Source organism: Neoarius graeffei, chromosome 5 (assembly GCF_027579695.1).
Source record: "Neoarius graeffei isolate fNeoGra1 chromosome 5, fNeoGra1.pri, whole genome shotgun sequence".
NCBI lineage: Eukaryota > Metazoa > Chordata > Actinopteri > Siluriformes > Ariidae > Neoarius > Neoarius graeffei.
The window spans coordinates 32,733,542-32,753,466 of NC_083573.1; the positions used below are offsets into that span (position 1 = coordinate 32,733,542).

The following is a 19,925-nucleotide window of genomic DNA, read 5'->3' on the forward strand; positions in this document are numbered from 1 at the left end:
AGAGTGAGAGAGAGAGAGAGAGAGAGAGATTCACTAGCACATGAATACAAATAACCCCATGGGCGCTTATAACTGACAAATCATGAAGAACACCGTTTCCTTGCTCCTTTCCAGGAATTCCACTACCTTATAGATAAGTAACTGAATATTAGAGGCAGGAGTGCTGGAAGTTGACTCTGCAGAGACTCTGTGGGTCTTCAGGAATCAGGTCGGCACACTCGGTCCCAGTTCCGGACACTCTTCACATATAATATACTGTACATTACACACAACTCTCAGGATCTTGCCTGTCTCTGGTTGGTCATTTGCAGTGCCAGACAAATGACTTTATTGTAAAAAGCCAAATGTGATTTTCACATTTTGTGATTCTTGGCCAAGTTTAGTGTCTGGCTCTGTGAGATCTGACTTATGTTTATACTTCAATAAAATAAAAAAGTGCCAACGACGCACATCAGTAAAACAAGGAAAGCTGCACGTTATATTCACTCATATTCCGAACTCAGAGGGCCGGATGTACGTACGTGAAGAGGCACAGTACACAATGCGCTCACAATGGCCCTCATTTACGAAACGAACATACGATAGAAAACTGGTGCGTCAAGGGCTTAGCCAGAGACCCGTCAACCCGTCATTGTGCCAGGAAGTTTCCAGTGTGTGAAGGGCAAAAATTTGACATATGATGGGAACTTTTTCCGTCCTGCCTGTCACTACTTTGTTTAGCATTTACTCTCTGATCCGCTGTACATTTTCGTTTCCATGGGAACGTTATGGAGATCTGACCACTCGGTTTCGTTTTGGATGACGAGCAGTTACGCAAAAGGCCGACTGCCAAAATGCAGATAGGTCAATTGTATCGTGTGACCAGCTCCGAGTGCGTTCGCGCCAGAGAACAGCTGACTAGTCGGTTTCGTTTCAAGCTATTCCGAAGAAGATAGCAGACGATGGAGAAAATCATGAGTCTCGTTGAAAGAAACCGCTTCTGTTTCACATGAGGATCCTGTACGATCACCACCATGTGAATGGACGTCAATGTCCGACAGCGATGTGGAACAAGAAGAGCCTCCAAAAAAAAAACACAACACCGACAAGAGAAGAGCACTTCAATTCCAAAGAAGAGAAAACAGACGAGGCCGTTTCCGAAACACTGGCTGAAGAACCCTTCATGGCTTGGGTATGATGAAGATGACAATGCGATGTTCTGTAAAGTTTGCCGCCAGGCAAAGCACGTTGGTCCTCGGGCAAATGGAAGGACTAGAAACTTCAGGGGAGCCCAAACAGATCACAATTTTCTTTACTTCAATTTCTTTCCTGCTAAAGTTATTTCATATTTCACCATTTAGCCACTACACAGTTGAATAAGTGCAAATATGATAAGCTTGAATCGTCACGGTTTAATCAGACTTTCTGTGATATTTTGTATGCTTAGTTTGTATCATTTTAGCAAAAACCCTGCATTATGGTATTGCCAGCATTTATTACTATGTGAAAACTTCCTTTGAAGCATGAAAATATGTACGGTAAAATTAAGTCATTAAATCAGATTTTTGTTTGCACTGTATAAGCTCGTTTCATGGTTTTATTGATGCTGCTATTTTGAAATGTATGTTACAGGGCTCGACATTAACTTTTAATCCCACCTGCCCTGGGGGGCAAGTGGAAATTAACGCCCACTTGCCCCCCAATATTATCACTTGCCCCCGATTTTGCGAGTACTACTTTTTTTTCCTTCTTCGGAAAATCATAGAATAGTTGTGAATTGCAACATGAAATGAAGATCACACATTGAGTTGAAGTTTGATTACTGATTAAAGTTTATTATTAAGTTTGGTTATTGGTTACTTTTTACTTGTAACGGATTATAACAATTTTATCCAAAATAGTTTTTCCTGCCTTAGTCGGTTTATTTTCATTTCACGTGCATGCAGCTGTTGTAAAGTTCGGTGTGTTTGTGTAGAACTCTCTCTCAGACTGTAGGTTCATTACTCGATAATGTAGAAATCATAAAATAGAAATCTATAACAAAGTTTGTATGAAGAAAACAATAGGGTGCTAAGACTTTTGAACAGTACTGTGTTTGAGAATATTTATATATCTTTTGTTATATCAGCCACCTCTAGGTTTAAAGAAATAAAAACCCCGCTGCGTCATGACAGACAGGATAATGTTTGAGTTTAAAATTATTGTTTAGTGTGTAGGTTGTGGGTGTTTTATACAGACCTGGCAACCTGTAACTGAATCAGTGCAGCCGGTATGTCATGACTCAATGTAGTGGTGTGGTTTTTTTTTTCTTCTTTTTTTAAAAACCTAGAGGTGGATGATAAACCCCGATTATATAAATATTTTGCACAGGACTGTGTTCCTCTGATAACAGAAACAAAGCTCCAGCTCTCTCTGCTCTTAATCTGTTCTGTTCTTTCAGGATTTATCGCGCATGTCGCTCCTTGTTGAGTTTTTAATGCCCGAGTTGTTTGAAACCAATTTGGGTTTTCTGTGTCGAATGAGGAAGCGGCTTCACCTTTAAGAAAATCAAACACTTTCATGAAGGAGTGAACTCGAATGCGAGCAGGAAAAAAAATAAAACGAGATTCTTAAGCAAACTCCTCCATCCTCACTTCCGACTTTCTGTTTTTGTAAAATACATTTTAAATACAATCGTGAATTTCTCTGGAGTTTTCAGGCTGAGCTCCTCTCCTTGTATTCTTTAACCACTCATTTTCTCGTTGTTCTTGAAGCATTTGCTTCTATTGGTTAACATTTTTCTTGATGGCGGGGAGACGGGAATGCCTTTTATCTATTCCTCTGTTTGAACAGCGCAAAAATTAACCATACTGAAAAGAGAGATTAAGCTGCTCACATGAAAGACGGTGTCTGTCTGACCCCAGCTGCAATTATCACGTGATGCGTGACGTCATGCACAAGGGGTCTATAAACAGTACGCGTACCATACTACACCAGCGGGGGATATAAAATAACTTGCAAAGCAGTAAATGAAACCCGAGACTAAGAAAACAGCCAAGACATAATGGCGGATACGTAGTGAGGGACGCTTTTAGGAACTGAAAAAGATCAAAGCGCCTCATTCTTGTGGTGCAAGTTCGGAATACATATATGCTCATTCCAACTTGCCCGGTCAGGCATGTCGGGGACACAGCCCACTTGCCTGAATGCATGTTTCACTTGTCCTGGGCAATCAGACAGCCCTTAATGTCGAGCCCTGTGTTAACAGATGTTCTTAGTAAGCTAGATTTTAAGTTAATTAAAAAACAGCGCGTTCACACCGACTGTTCGTGACTCCCGCTTTTTTATTTCTGGCTAAGCCCTTGCTGTACGTCCATGCAAAGCTCGGCATTTATCGATGTGGACGTGAGCAGAGGCTATGGTCTCGCATCAAACCTCACCCAAGTTTTGAGTCAGCGTGGATGTGCAGTGGAGCACAGGAAATCTAGCCAAGTGAAGAAATGCCATTAGACCATATATTCTGCCTGGCATCTAAGCATATCCAGCCACATGTCACTTAAAAATACGTGGCAAAATATAATATTTTGTAAAGGCCTCCAGTGTTTCCCACAGACCAGGTAGCAATTTGTGGTGCTCCACTGTGCCGATGAGGGAATCGTGCGTGGTGGTGTCATGGTGGTCGGTGGAGTCGGTCATTGGGGTGTATGCAAAGTGTTTACAGCGGGCGGTGTTCAAACACACAGTATTTTTCTTCAGAGTCACCTGCTGGGACTATTTTAAAGCTACAAGAAGCATTTGAGATTATTCAGTTCAATCTACATTCTTTTAAGTTCTTTAAGAGAAGACAGCTAAAACAATTTTTCCCAGAACCCTGCCTGGTTTCATTCCTCGACCCAACTTTACATTACAGGGCAGGCCATTAGTTTGCTGGGCTTGATGTTGGTGGAAAACCTGTCTTTTAAATTTATGAAAGTTACTCACCAAAATTGAAGCTAAAGTTTAGTTTTTACTTGAGATGCACCGATTGCAATTTTTTGGGCCGATTCTGATTTTCCATGGAGTGTGACCTGCTGATACCGATTTTGGCCGATTCCGATTTCATTTTTTCAAACCACTTCACAGCACACACAAAGACTATTTTCTTTTTATCTTTTCTTTAATAGAACATTCTGCCAGATTTTCAGTAATAAATTTTCAACACCTCAAAGGTTGAAAACAAACAAAAAGACATTGTTCTTTGTAAAATCTTTCTTCATGTTTGATATTAATATATTAATTCCTGAAATAGGAAATTCACACAAACTTTTTTTCTTTTCCCATCCAATATCTGGCACAAAAACAACTTCCCCCTCATATATTATTTGCCTACTGCTATGGAACACACTTTCATAAGCCTATTTAGATCTGAAAACTTGTGCCTTATAGAACAACCCATTTCTTCATTCAGGATCAAAATACAAAAATAATTTCCAGTCATACTTATACCATAGCCATTCTATCAGCTTTGTCAAATGTGTATTTGTAGAGTAATTTCCAATAGAATCAAGTGCAACCAAGGTCGTAAAACAAACAAAGACATTTTTTTCTCTCTTTGTACAAATCTAACTAGATGTTTGGTAATAGGCTAACGTATTAATTCCTGTAATGGGAAATTCACACAACCACAAACATTTTCTTCTTTTCACATCCAATATCTGGCACAAAAAAAAAAAAAAAAAAAAAAATTCACTGTATATGGATATCCAAATATAGTGAATTTTTTTTTTTGTTAACGGCGCATGCGCTGGAGCTCGTTAGGCGTGCAGGACTGACACTGTTCTGCGCAAGCGCAACACAATCGCACTAGAAAGCATGTTCAAGCTGCCAGTGTAGCTGCAGCCTTTTTAGTTGCGAATTACGAGTATTTCCACTTTCATCTCTATGTGATACACAAGTTTTGATCGGCAGAAAATCGGCATATTTTAATTTTGACCGGCCAGTCGCCGGTCATGGTCGATCACGTGAAAATCGGCCGATTCCGATCGGCAGCCGGTCAATCGGTGCATCTCTGGTTTTGACCTTAGTTTTTTGCCTGTTTGGTGGCAATCTTTCAAATCACTCTTTAGTTGACATTCAAGGAATAAATTGCAAAAAACAAGCTGGAGGTTTTTATTTTAAATATTGAACTCAACACTTACCTCAACCAATACTAAAATGAAATAAATAGTATAATGTAACGAAATAATAAACATTTAATTCTGCGTGGCTTCCTGAAAAAAACCCTCCAGTGCCCTATCGTAAGGGAAGTCATTGCTGAAGCGGGATAAACGGGATAATGCAATAAGGCCGGTTCCTCGCGTCAAGCTGCTACTGTCTGCATCAAAATTGGTTTATAGCCTGACTCAGGGATGCCCGTTTCCTGTAAGCCAAGAAGGCTATGATAAAGCTCATCACGAGCACGACGTAGGCTACCTTTTATAATAAGGGATCGGAAGGCGAATCGGGAAGGCTGCGTTATTTTTAATTAGCCTAACTTGCAGTCCGGGTATATGCGCAACGGCAGGCCTGTGGACACGCCTCTCTCTCTCTCTCTCTCTGTGTGCGCGGGCGCGTGAACGAGAAGAAAGAGCACTATGAATGAACGGAAAGATACACAACGGAATTTTTTTTTTCAAAATCGCAAGTCTGATTGTGTGGCGATAGGAATCCATTGTGTGGTGCTGCGCCACACAATGGTCTATGTATGGGAAACCCTGGGCCTCCACCAAAAGACTATTTGTCCGTGCTGCTGTCTCCTGCCGCTTCATGCACTCCATTACACACCTCGCACTACACTTCCCAGCATGCTCCACATCACCTGAGCGTTAAATCATGGACATTTGTTCACAGCCACTCTATGGAAGGACTCTGCGCATGCACGCACACACACACATTGTGAACTATTGATCTTGCTCATGCTGTTTGTTTATCTTGACATTTTCCAAGTGTTTGACCCGCCTTGCTTATGACCCCGTATCGTGGATTTGGTCTACGCTATCCTGTCTGTGCCTCAGTTTCTCTTTGCCTGATTCGACCACGATTCTGCTGGCTGTTTTGGATTTGCCTGCTTGACTGAACTCCCATTAAAACCAACTCTAACTGCACTTGCATCCCCACGCATCGTGCTTGATTCTCAAGACACGTTTTTCTGATTTCCTAGGATTCTACTTTTCAGGCTGCCAAATAGGAAGAATTCATTCAGTCTCGAGACATTAGAGCGTCTATTTCAAGGGCAGAGAAGCTGCTCTTCTCGGCCGTATTAGCACTCTTTCACAATCGGGGTATACTTTTCGGGTCCGCAATAGTCCAAAAATCAAACCTCAGGGTTTTTTTTTGTGTGTGTGTGTTTCTCTCTGCTGGCAAAAATGACCTTTTGAGATGGAATTTCAGAGCTACAGGTCATACACTGGGCGCGTTACTTGTGGTGAGAAGACGGCATATACAGTAGTGTATTTCTAAAACTGACCACCTTTCTTATCGTCCACAAGAGTAAGGGATACAAAGTGAAAAACTGTTGGAATGTGTGTATGATTTTAAGTCCAAATTTTCAAGTCCTGTGCAGCGATGTTTGTACACGGTGGTTAATGTAATAACGACTGAAGTGGTGATGATCCTTGTGGTTTTCCGGAGAGGAAACGTTCTTGACAGACTCGCAGTTCAACCACGTGTGAAACTCTGCTGCAAATGTGTCCTGCATCGGTTTCAAGTCCTGTTTTTTACTGTACAACAACAGAGTCTTCTGCTTCAAAAGAGACAAATATTTCCTTCAAAAATCATTTACAACCTCATCGTACAGCGAGTTTTCCGGAGAGGACATTTTTGACGGACAAAGGATGCTGTCGGAGGCACTTAGTTTATAACAAAATGTAACTTCCACTGAAATATCATTCTATTCTGAATGAAAGTACTGTATACGTCCCAAAGTAAAACCCAGTTATGCCGCTTTTCCACTACAAACGCGGCTGAGTCGGGCTGAGCCGTGCCGTGCTGAGTCGAGCTGAGTGGGGCTGTTGGAGTTGCATTTCGACTACAACCGCGCTGAACCGTGCTGGCTGGAAGTGGGTGGACACATTGGGTGGAGTTAGCGAAAGTGGGTGGACGTCAGGTGATGTCGTTAAGCAGCGCAAACAGTGACATCAGTGAGCTTTTAAGCGGTAGTCTCACGACCCGGATAGTAAACAATAAACATGGAGGACATGAAGTCGTTAGTGTTGCTGGTCTTGGTGCTGTGGCTTGTTGTCACCGACAACGCGGACAGATACTGGCAAGAGCGTATAGATGAGGCGAGGCGCATAAGGCTTCAGAAATTCTCGTAATTCTTCTCCTTCCGGGTTTGCGGTGTTTACAGATCCCAGCGCGCTCGCGGGGCGTGTGTGGGCATGTGAGGACACGCCTCCTCACCAATCAGTGCACAGGGGAGTGTCTGCTCACGCCCCCAGCCTCACTCGGCACGGCTTGGCTCGCTTCAGCCCCACTCCAAAACGGTGCGAGTTTTAGGGGCTAAGCAGGGCTGAAACGAGCTGAGTCGTGCTGGTTTTTGGTAGTCGAAACGCGAGCCGTGTCGGGCTGAAGTGAGCTGAAGCGAGCTGAAGTGAGCTGAAAAAGGGTAGTGGAAAAGGGCCATTAGTGCTTTTAAAAAAATGCAATTCTGAATTGAACCAGTAAAATCTAAGTGTAATTAAAGTAAAATTAAATGAAGTGACCACAAGGTCTAAACTGAGCCCAGATTTGACTCTTAGACATATTTATAAGAACTTATAAAAGACGTTACTGCAGTACGTAGGGCTGTAAGTGTGTCCCTGTAAAATAAGCTGGAAGAAACTCCAGCATATCCGTACTGGACCTAGTTGCAGGAGTTAGTTGGTGTTACTCAAAAAGGCAAGCATGATTATGAAACAGCACTACACCTCTCCACGTCATAAAGTCTGGTGGCGCGGCCTCAAAAAAGAAAATATTTAGGGCCGCGATTATTTAAATGATGATGGGTTTTCGCCGCTACACTTATCAATGCCTGATTATTCTTTCGCTGTGATTGGAGAAATATAAACGTTTCATGAATCGCACATGAATCCTGTCATACGGTTATTTCTACACTTGAATCGGGGTCGTTGTGTGACGTTAACGTTCAATTTACTAAAGCTGTAGCTCAGTATATAAACTGTGCCTGGGACTGCCTAGTAAATGTGCTGCATGTGAAGCACAAACTGTGGTTTAGAAATCGTTTTGAAATGGTGAAAATGTTCACCCGCAGAGCTGTAAAAAGCGCGGCACTAAAGGAAAATTACAAGCTACGTAAGTTAGAGAGAGATGTTAGTAAAGACTCTCAAGTCAGAACAAGTGAAAGGTGTGGAGGGCGTTAATACAGATGACGTGCTAATAAAATGAAATATGAGAGAGAGAGAGAGAGAGAGAGAGAAAGAGGATATAATGCCAACCCTCCACCTAGAGATTATGGCCAAATTTGCCCAGTTAATTGGCCACTGCTAATTTCCAATGGTTTAACAAATTTAACTAAAATGAACAGTGGGGCAAAAAAGTATTTAGTCAGCCACCAATTGTGCAAGTTCTCCCACTTATAAAGATGAGAGAGGCCTGTAATTTTCATCATAGGTATACTTCAACTATGAGAGACAGAATGGGGGGAAAGAATCCAGGAAATCACATTGTAGGATTTTTAACGAATTAATTGGTAAATTCCTCAGTAAAATAAGTATTTGGTCACCTACAACCAAGCAAGATTTCTGGCTCTCACAGACCTGTAACTTCTTCTTTAAGAGGCTCCTCTGTCCTCCACTCGTTACCTGGATTAATGGCACCTGTTTGAACTCGTTATCAGTATAAAAGACACCTGTCCACAACCTCAAACAGTCACACTCCAAACTCCACTATGGCCAAGACCAAAGAGCTGTCAAAGGACACCAGAAACAAAACTGTAGACCTGCACCAGGCTGGGAAGACTGAATCTGCAATAGGTAAGCAGCTTGGTGTGAAGAAATCAACTGTGGGAGCAATTATTAGAAAATGGAAGACATACAAGAAAACTGATAATCTCCCTTGATCTGGGGCTCCATGCAAGATCTCACCCCGTGGGGTCAAAATGATCACAAGAACGGTGAGCAAAAATCCCAGAACCACACGGGGGGACCTAGTGAATGACCTGCAGAGAGCTGGGACCAAAGTAACAAAGGCTACCATCAGTAACACACTACGTCGTCAGGGACTCAAATCCTGCAGTGCCAGACTTGTCCCCCTGCTTAAGCCAGTACATGTCCAGGCCCGTCTGAAGTTTGCTAGAGAGCATTTGGATGATCCAGAAGAGGACTGGGAGAATGTCATATGGTCAGATGAAACCAAAATAGAACTTTTTGGTAAAAACTCAACTTGTCGTGTTTGGAGGAGAAAGAATGCTGAGTTGCATCCAAAGAACACCATACCTACTGTGAAGCATGGGGGTGGAAACATCATGCTTTGGGGCTGTTTTTCTGCAAAGGGACCAGGACGACTGATCCGTGTAAAGGAAAGAATGAATGGGGTCATGTATCGTGAGATTTTGAGTGAAAACCTCCTTCCATCAGCAAGGGCATTGAAGATGAAACGTGGCTGGGTCTTTCAGCATGACAATGATCCCAAACATACCGCCCGGGCAACGAAGGAGTGGCTTCGTAAGAAGCATTTCAAGGTCCTGGAGTGGCCTAGCCAGTCTCCAGATCTCAACCCCATAGAAAATCTTTGGAGGGAGTTGAAAGTCCGTGTTGCCCAGCGACAGCCCCAAAACATCACTGCTCTAGAGGAGATCTGCATGGAGGAATGGGCCAAAATACCAGCAACAGTGTGTGAAAACCTTGTGAAGACTTACAGAAAACGTTTGACCTCTGTCATTGCCAACAAAGGGTATATAACAAAGTATTGAGATGAACTTTTGTTATTGACCAAATACTTATTTTCCACCATAATTTGCAAATAAATTCTTTAAAAATCAGACAATGTGATTTTCTGGATTTTTTTTTCTCATTTTGTCTCTCATAGTTGAAGTGTACCTATGATGAAAATTATAGGCCTCTCTCATCTTTTTAAGTGGGAGAACTTGCACAATTGGTGACTGACTAAATACTTTTTTGCCCCACTGTAAATCAGTGGGCAACACGGTGGTGTAGTGGTTAGCGCTGTCGCCTCACACCAAGAAGGTCCTGGGTTCGAGGCCAGCGGCCGGCGAGGGCCTTTCTGTGTGGAGTTTGCATGTTCTCCCCGTGTCCGCGTGGGTTTCCTCCGGGTGCTCCGGTTTCCCCCACAGTCCAAAGACATGCAGGTTAGGTTAACTGGTGACTCTAAATTGACCGTAGGTGTGAATGTGAGTGTGAATGGTTGTCTATGTCTATGTGTCAGCCCTGTGATGACCTGGCGACTTGTCCAGGGTGTACCCCGCCTTTCACCCGTAGTCAGCTGGGATAGGCTCCAGCTCGCCTGCGACCCTGTAGAACAGGATAAAGCGGCTAGAGATAATGGATGGATGTAAAATCAGCCACGTATCCCATTTCTCCATTTTTCCTTGTGCTAGCAAATGCATACAAGGGAAAGACTTTGCGTGTTGCCATGTACACAGCACTTAAAAAGCGTGTGCTTATTCTTGTACAGTGGTGCTTGAAAGTTTATGAACCCTTTAGAATGTTCTACATTTCTGCATAAATATGGCCTAAAACATCATCAGATTTTCACACAAGTCCTAAAAGTAGATAAAGAGAACCCAGTTAAACAAACGAGACAAAAAATATTATACTTGGTCATTTATTTATTGAGGAAAATCATCCAATATTACATAGCTGTGAGTGGCAAAAGTATGTGAAACTCTCGGATTAGCAGTTAATTTGAAGGTGAAATTAGAGTCAGGTGTTTTCAATCAATGAGATGACAATCAGGTGTGAGTGGGCACCCTGTTTTATTTAAAGAACAGGGATCTATCAAAGTCTGATCTGCACAACACATGTTTGTGGAAGTGTACCATGGCACGAACAAAGGAGATTTCTGAGGACCTCAGAAAAAGCGTTGTTGATGCTCATCAGGCTGGAAAAGGTTACAAAACCATCTCTAAAGAGTTTGGACTCCACCAATCCACAGTCAGACAGATTGTGTACAAATGGAGGAAATTCAAGACCATTGTTACCCTCCCCAGGAGTGGTTGACCAACAAAGATCACTCCAAGAGCAAGGCGTGTAATAGTCGGCGAGGTCACAAAGGACCCCAGGGTAACTTCTAAGCAACTGAAGGCCTCTCCCACATTGGCTAATGTTAATGTTCATGAGTCCACCATCAGGAGAACACTGAACAACAATGGTGTGCATGGCAGGGCTGCAAGGAGAAAGCCACTGCTCTCCAAAAAGAACGTTGATGCTCGTCTGCAGTTTGCTAAAGATCACGTGGACAAAGCAGAAGGCTATTGGAAAAATGTTTTGTGAACAGATGAGACCAAAATAGAACTTTTTGCTTTAAATGAGAAGCGTTATGTTTAGAGAAAGGAAAACACTGCATTCCAGCATCAGAACCTTATCCCATCTGTGAAACATGGTGGTGGTAGTATCATGGTTTGGGCCTGTTTTGCTGCATCTGGGCCAGGATGGCTTGCCGTCATTGATTTAACAATGAATTCTGAATTATACCAGCGAATTCTAAAGGAAAATGTCAGGACATCTGTCCATGAACTGAATCTCAAGAGAAGGTGGGTCATGCAGCAAGACAACGACCCTGAGCACACAAGTCGTTCTACCAAAGAATGGTTAAAGAAGAATAAAGTTAATGTTTTGGAATGGCCAAGTCAAAGTCCTGACCTTAATCCAATCGAAATGTTGTGGAAGGACCTGAAGCGAGCAGTTCATGTGAGGAAACCCACCAACATCCCAGAGTTGAAGCTGTTCTGTACGGAGGAACGGGCTAAAATTCCTCCAAGCCGGTGTGCAGGACTGATCAACAGTTACCAGAAGCGTTTAGTTGCAGTTATTGCTGCACAAGGGGGTCACACCAGATACTGAAAGCAGAGGTTCACATACTTTTGCCACTCACAGATATGTAATACTGGATCATTTTCCTCAATAAATAAATGACTAAGTATAATATTTTTGTCTCATTTGTTTAACTGGGTTCTCTTTATCTACTTTTAGGACTTGTGTGAAAATCCGATGATGTTTTAGGTCATATTTATGCAGAAATATAGAACATTCTAAAGGGTTCACAAACTTTCAAGCACCACTGTACAACGTTTTCATCCATAACACACAAGTACAGAATGTGTCTGCAATTGGGTGTAAACAGCTTGGTACATAAGGCTCAGAATCTCTTAGCGTCTCTAAATCTCTGCTGAGGCATGACTGTTCTGACTGTGGATGATCTGAGGCTGAACTGCAATAACAAAACTGATGGAAACCCACCTACACTTTAGTTACCCAGTGCCCCACTCATACAGATGATGGATTTCCTCCACGCTGCCAAGACCTCACACTACCATCCCACATGTCCACACCTGGTTCTGAGAGCCTGCTGAGGATTAAACTGTTTTAGGACTGAGGAAAAAAAAAAAAAAAAACATTCAGCAGCCTATTGAGAACGTGTCAGCGTAGCGGTGATTCATTAAGAACGGCGCTGAGACCCAAATGATACCTAACTGAGAGATTTTCCACGCAAGTTCCTTCTTCCTCACCAGCGCACATATTTAAATAATCACTTCTCGTGGTGTAGAATTAAGTGTACTAACGCCGTAGTCTACCACAGAGATAAAAACCTGTCACTGCTGCCTGCTGGAATAACAGAAACAGCTTCTGCAGAGCAAACGTGACAGAGGGATGAGCAATATCAAAGGCATTTCATTACCGAGGAGTAAAATTCGTTATCAGGACATTTAAAGGAGAACTGAAGGCAAATTTTTTAACCATCAAAATTCTCTCATTTTATTAAATACCGGAATTCATTTTTGATCGCTATTTTGTCGCCGCTATAGCAAGTTCTGAGTGTTTGAAATATACTCTGTAATATATCAGTCCATATGTCAAAGCAACGGCCGTAAACGAGATTCACTGAGACCTGTGCAAGACATCGTAGGACGGAAGTAAAACGTACAGCGGAAATCAAAGTGACCAACATCTGCCAACGTTGTCAAAAGACGCGCGCGCCCTCTTTCGAATGCTGACGTAATCAAGCCGGAAGTTTTGTTTGTTTTGATAGCAATCAGGAAAGTTTGAAAAAAGTTGGCAGGAATCGTCATTTAAACTCGTTTTTGTGCAATACTTCGTTTGGAAAACAGTTTTCAAAATGGCAGCACTGAAACCTGGCTGACACTTGACGTTCCGAAGTCTCGCACAAGTCTCGTGAAGATCGCGCGGATAAGCGACGCCTGCCGTCGACCAAACGAACTAAATTCAACATGGCTAAAAACCGAATAGGCCGATAAGTATAATATTTAATTGCAATTAGCTGCCAATACGAGTCACGATACAAGGTTACAAAAACTGAAAACGTAATCGTTAATTAAGAATAAAGCAAGATGATAAAATAATTATGATAAAATAATTTAAATTCAAGAGACACACTTTACATACACACACACACACACATACATACATACACACACACACACACATATATATATATATATATATATATATATATATGCACATCGAAGGCTGATGCGTTCGTGCTACTTGATTCGATAGGACTCTCTGCGCCGCCATCCTCTTCTAATTCCACAGTTAGATACTTGCAGCCAAAATCGCGAACTAACGTTATGGCAGGCGTATTCGGCATCGCGCTCGTTACATCACCACCTTCTTTCTGAGAACCAAAGATCGTTTTGATCTTTTCATTGTTTACTTTCAACGCTTGAGAGACGAAATCGCCCACGTTTTGGTTAGTGAGACAGTGAAAAGACTTTTTTTTTTTTTTTGGGCTTTTTTCACCTTTATTATTGGATAGGACAGTGTAGAGACAGGAAATGAGCGGGAGAGAGAGACGGGGAGGGATCAGGAAATGACCTCAGGCCGGAATCGAACCCGAGTCCCCGGATTTATGGTATGGCGCCTTATCCACCTGAGCCACGACGCCCCCGAAAAGACTTTTCTTTACCACACTTTATGCTTACGTACAGTTGAGGCGATAGCTCGGAATCCATGCTGTCAGCGTCAGCCATGGTCAGCACGAGGTTGACGCTGTCGTAAAGTGGTCGTAAATACCATAAAAACATTCAAGTGAATACTCAATGTCGTAAATAGTTTCGTTTTCGGACTCGGCTGAAGTGGATATATACAACACGCGTTGTCGTTTGTATTTGCGATTCTAATACTTTTTACTTAAAGAAATATGACCTAGTACCAGGGATACAGTGCTGTTACAAGAAAAATATGTGACTATTTTTTTTTTACACTTCTTTTTGTACGTTTCGGCGGTTAAAATAAAAATACGCACAGACTTTTTATTTTTCTAGCGGTAGTATTTAACTGCCGTCGGCGGATCCGTGATCCGAAAAATCTAAAATGAGTCGCCTTAAGGTGGTAACTGCACCATGTACTATCGATCAATCAATCGAGCAATCTCTTCTACTTAAAATACATTTTACACTGCTCTGTATCCCACACTGTACCTCACTGGTGGAGACCCTGAGAAGGTTCCAACAACCACATGATCTCTCTAAGGCTTGCCCGCTCCATGTAAATACCCATGGCTGTTTTACACTCAATACGAGCTTAATCGCAAACACATGACCAGCATGTTGGCCAAGGACACACACACCGACCGACCCCCACCCACCCACCCGCAGACCAGACTAAAAGATCTCTCTGAAAATAATAAAGGAGTGTGCGTGTGTTTTTTGGCCCGAGCTCTGTATCAAGTAAGTCTACCCCAGACAGCCAGTGCAGTAATGCCATTACCTAATGCACTATATCAGGATACAGCTCATTACTAACATCTCACGTAATGCAACAGTGTCACTTTATGTGATTTATAGAGAGCACAACACCCACACACCCTAACTCTCTCTCTCACACACACACACAGATGTTTACCTGCCATGTTTGGCCTCAGTGGAGTCAGACCAGGCACTGGATGCTGTGATATCAGAATCTGGAATCATTCCGTCCTCCATCCCCAGTGCATAACGACACGTAGCTGTGTGTGTGGGAGAGAAAGAGAGAAAAAAACATAACTGAAAGTGGGATGCCTTTTTCAGGCTACCTGATTTAAAAAAAAAAAAAAAAAACACCTTTCTTCCTGTCCTCAATAGTTTAAAGCAGATACGCAGAACCTTTATTTTTGAATAAATTTCTGAGTGGATAGTATCTCCATCCTTGACTCTTGTATGCTGCATAAATGGGAATTAAAAATTTGGGTTTTTTTGCGGTGCGATTTCCATCAAATCCTGCACTCTGATTGGCTGGCGAGCAGGTCCGTATCCTACGATAGGGACCCCGGTTACGGACCTCTGGCGACTCGCTCGTTCACAACAACAAACATCGTAGCAATTTTTGTCAACATTTATTTTCGCATTTCTCAGGAGAATAGCATTAATTTTACAGCATGGACAGCGATAACGATAGTGTTCACAGCGAAAGCGAGTTTCACTATCCTGAGGAAAAAGAAATAAAAGAAAACATTTCAGGAGAAAGCTAAAAACCTCTAACTGTTGCTAACGCTGAGCAAAAACATGGCTGAATCCTGAATGACTCCTATTTGTATAAACAGGCGGCAAAATGTAGTTTATTTCCTGCCATGGAAGTGCACTTGTATACCGAGGAGGAAGCCATTTGCATTACAGCCGTGAATGAGGATTCAAAATGGCAGCTCGGCTCTCCCTTTCGGGCGCTCTCGTTTTCTGTTAGAATTTGGTAAAGAAAAAAATAAATATATTATTTACCAGCTTAAGGTCGGTCCGTATGGTGAAATACCGTGACCTCGGCCTTGAATACTGACCTCGGCCCAGAGGGCCTCGCTCAGTACTTTCAAGACCTCGGTCACGGTATTTCACCATACGGACCTCCCAGCTGCTAAATAACACACACATATATATATATATTTTTTTTGAGAGTTAAAATCAACTGCAAAGCTGGCATTTGAGCTGCCCCGCTGAACCAGCCAGCCCTGAGTGCGTGACATCACAGCAGGAACCGGTTTTAAGGCCGAGGCCTTTTCCAGCTATAGACCAAAGTCATATAAATAAAAATTTATGGTGAAAGTAAGAAATACCGTTACCGACTCGCTCAACTAAGACTGATTTGACTTCACTGATTGTGGATTGACTCTCATTAAAACAGGATAGGTGTTATAACTTATGCAACATACATGTACATGCATGTGTTTTCACTGATAAAACTTAAAAGGCTAATTAAATAATCAGATGAACTGAGACAATCACATTCTGAAGCAAATTAAATCATCTTATACCGGTAACTTAAACACACAAGTTGCATGTATTAATCTAAATGCAGGTAAACAACGAGTTGTTTTTGTTGTTTTGTATCCAAACGAGAGTCGTATCTTACGTGTCTGTGTTCTCGCTTCTTGAAGGCCGACCTTGTGGACGACTGTTTTGAAACAATCTGACTTTCAGTTGTTCGTTCAGTTCTCCGTTCATTCGCTTCTTCCATGTAAGGGTGAGAGATTGCTCCTGAGGCAAGCATATCTAGTGGAGAAATCAGACGGCTGCTCCACTCATTCTCCATTTTCTCCATGAGTACTCCGCCATTACTGCTCGGCTCAGGCAATTACTAAAACCCAGGATGGGACGTCACCGGTTTTAGCAACAACCGCGGGGAGGTCACTCCAAGAGCGATATCCCGTTCCGTGTTTTAGCAACAACCCTCTGCTCACACTCTGGGAGAACTGGTGCAACTGAACTTACTTTCCTTTTCTTGTAGTTTTCTTTTCCTTTAACTGTTGGTACTGCACCCTCTTTCAATACGGGCTTATAGCCAACGCTCCTCAACAGATCAGAGGTCTCGTACGAGTCTTCAGTAAAATGTGCAGAGCAGAGGAGAGACCACTTCGTAGGCGCCCAATGTGCCCGTGAACTGCTTGCAAAACGCGTCCAAATCTTTGCAGTTTGAACATTCTCGGGCCATGAGTGCGACACAAATCCACCTTCTGTCATGTTGCTGCACTGACCAGCAACACATCTATGTGGCATGACGATAAATTAGCTCAAAATGGAGGATCGGAGTTGCAGTCAGCTCTGCGTTTTAGTATAGCGGAAATGGCGATGAGATAGACAGACTTCCTGCGGTGACGTTACGGACGTCAAGGTCATTCACTCCGACCGCTACCTATATGAATCACTTTAATCGTAAAAATTACTATATTAGATTTATTGTTCATGCTTAAAACTATTCCTGTGCCATTCTTGAGGTCTCAAGGCATTTATAAACAAAAAGTGAGGCCATGGTTCTGCGTATCTGCTTTAAGCACTGACCTACTGGGTTCATGGACAACACTGACACTTGCACTGTCGTTGACGTTATTCACTGCTCTCCCAGAAGGTAGCATTGTTTGACCAACCTTTCATTAACAGGGGAAAAGCTGGCTTTGCGTCATACGGATGTTGCTCTGCCTCATAATGACGTAATGTTGATATTCTGATCTTCATATAGGCTCTTATTCAGCCAATCATATGGCAGCAGCACAATGCAAAAAAAATTTTTAAATAAATAAAATAAATCATCATGCAGATACAGGCCAGGTAATGCTCACGTTAAACGTTAGAATGGGAAAAGCGTGATCTCTGTAACTTTAATTGTGGCATGGATGTTGGCATCACATGGGCTGGATTGAGTATTTCAGAAGCTGCTGATCTCCTGGGGTTTTCACACACAACAGTCTGTAGAGTTTATACAGAACGGTGGCAAAAAACAAAAAACATTAAGTGAGTGACAGTTCTGTGGGTGAAAACAAACACCTTATTGATAGAGGTCTGAGGAAAATGGCCAGATTGGTTCGAGCTGCCACGAAGGATATAGTAACTCTTTACAATGGTGGTGAGCAGAAAAGCATCTCAGCATGCACTAAACGTCGAAGCTTGAGGTGGATGGGCTACAACAGCATTAAGACCACATCAGGTTTCACTCCTGTCAACCAAGAACAGGAACCTGAGGCTATCATGGGCACAGACTCACTCAAACTGGAGAGAAGATGTGTGTGTGAATCACCTGGTCTTTCTAACCTTCAGCTGTCCATGTTGGGCGAATCTGTTCGCATGACAGCCTCAGGTTCCTGTTCTTGGCTGACAGGAGTGAAACCTGATGTGGTCTTAATGCTGTTGTAGCCCATCCACCTCAAGCTTTGATGTGGTGTGTGTTCTGAGATGCTTTTCTGCTCACCGCGGTTGCAAAGAGCACGGGCGCAGATAGAGGGTGGGACGAGTGGGATTCGTCCCGCCCAGATTTAAATTCACCTCGTTCGGTCCCCCCCACTTATAAGGAGGAAAAAACGTCTATGCTGTCTTTCTTTGCATAAGGCAAACCTCATGGAAAAATCAAAAGACTAATTACCATTCGGTTTATTGAGGTGCACAGCAGTACATACATAGTTGCAACAACTCACATAAAACAAAACAAAGACTGATATTCGGTTGGTTGAGCTGCGCAGACTACACAGGTTGCGAGCTCGAGCTTGGTTGCTATGGTTACCCACAACAAGTTTGACAGGCATATCGGGGACAGCTCCTAGTTTAGGACCCCAACACGGCATGATGAAGGGTGCCAAACCGAAAAGGCAGAAAACGATTGCATCGTTTTTTCAAAAAACAACGACTGTCAGTAAACTGTGCCTTACTTTATCATATCACCTTGCAATTTTTTGATAGTCTGTTCAAAGTAATGTCGTAGTGAAAGTAAAATCGTACGGAGTGATGCCTTTCTGGTAGCCTCCTTCTTTCGGTGGTAGCCTGTAGATACAGTGCTCAGAAAGCAGTTTTAATGTTTAATCTGCCGTTCCCTGCCATAATTTCAGCGAGCATATTGTTTCATAAGGAAACTTTGCGAAGAGTTGTTGACTGACTGCCGCTCACGCAACACACAGGCATAGTTAGAAAGCTAGAAAGCTAACGGTTGCAGGGATGAAGGAGTGATTTTTTTTTGTCTTAGCTGAGTAATGTCGCCGCCCTGAGGGCATCAGAGTATATTCCTCGCACAGCACATGTTGGGGGTGGGGGTGGGGGTGGGGTTGGTTTGCTGGCAGCTTTGTCCCCCCCCAGTTCAAAAAACGTATCTGCGCCCCTGGCAAAGTGTGTTTATTTGAGTTACTATAGGCTTCCTGTCAGCTCAGACCAGTCTGGCCATTCTCCTCTGATCTCCTGCACCAGCAGTGTGTTTCAGCCTGCAGACCCTCCGCTCACAGGATGTTTTTAGTTTCTATTGGACTTCCTCTGTTGAAACCCTGTTAAAAGTCCATTTTATTTTATTTCAGTTTGGTTTTATGCTCACCTCACAAGCCATTTTTAAATGTGTATCTTTCCAGAGGGCGACACGGTGGTGTAGTGGTTAGCGCTGTCGCCTCACAGCAAGAAGGTCCTGGGTTCAAGCCCAGTGGCTGGCGAGGGCCTTTCCGTGCGGAGTTTGCATGTTCTCCCCGTGTGGGTTTCCTCTGGGTGCTCCGGTTTCCCCCACAGTCCAAAGACATGCAGGTTAGGTTAACTGGTGACTCTAAATTGACCGTAGGTGTGAATGTGAGTGTGAATGGTTGTTCGTCTCTATGTGTCAGCCCTGTGATGATCCAGGGTGTACCCCGCCTCTCGCCCATAGTCAGCTGGGATAGGCTCCAGCTTGCCTGCGACCCTGTAGAACAGGATAAAGCGGCTACAGATAATGGATGGATGGATGGATGGATGGATGGATACTGTTCCAGATCCAAAACATTTCCATGATGGAAAATGTTCCCGATTGCGTTTCCATGTAGTTAGCATGATGGAAACTCCTTCACATTTG

General features: G+C 42.9%; 1 protein-coding gene across 3 annotated transcripts in view; it reads right to left on the minus strand.

The window, feature by feature from the left end:
- ddr1 (discoidin domain receptor tyrosine kinase 1) overlaps positions 1-19,925 on the minus strand; it is a 198,067-nt gene that overhangs the window by 41,109 nt on the left and 137,033 nt on the right. For all 3 annotated transcript variants that reach the window (XM_060921566.1, XM_060921564.1, XM_060921565.1), the window contains exon 3: positions 15,018-15,120. In XM_060921566.1, coding sequence (XP_060777549.1) covers positions 15,018-15,120 — 103 coding nt within the window. The remainder of the gene's footprint in view (positions 1-15,017; positions 15,121-19,925) is intronic.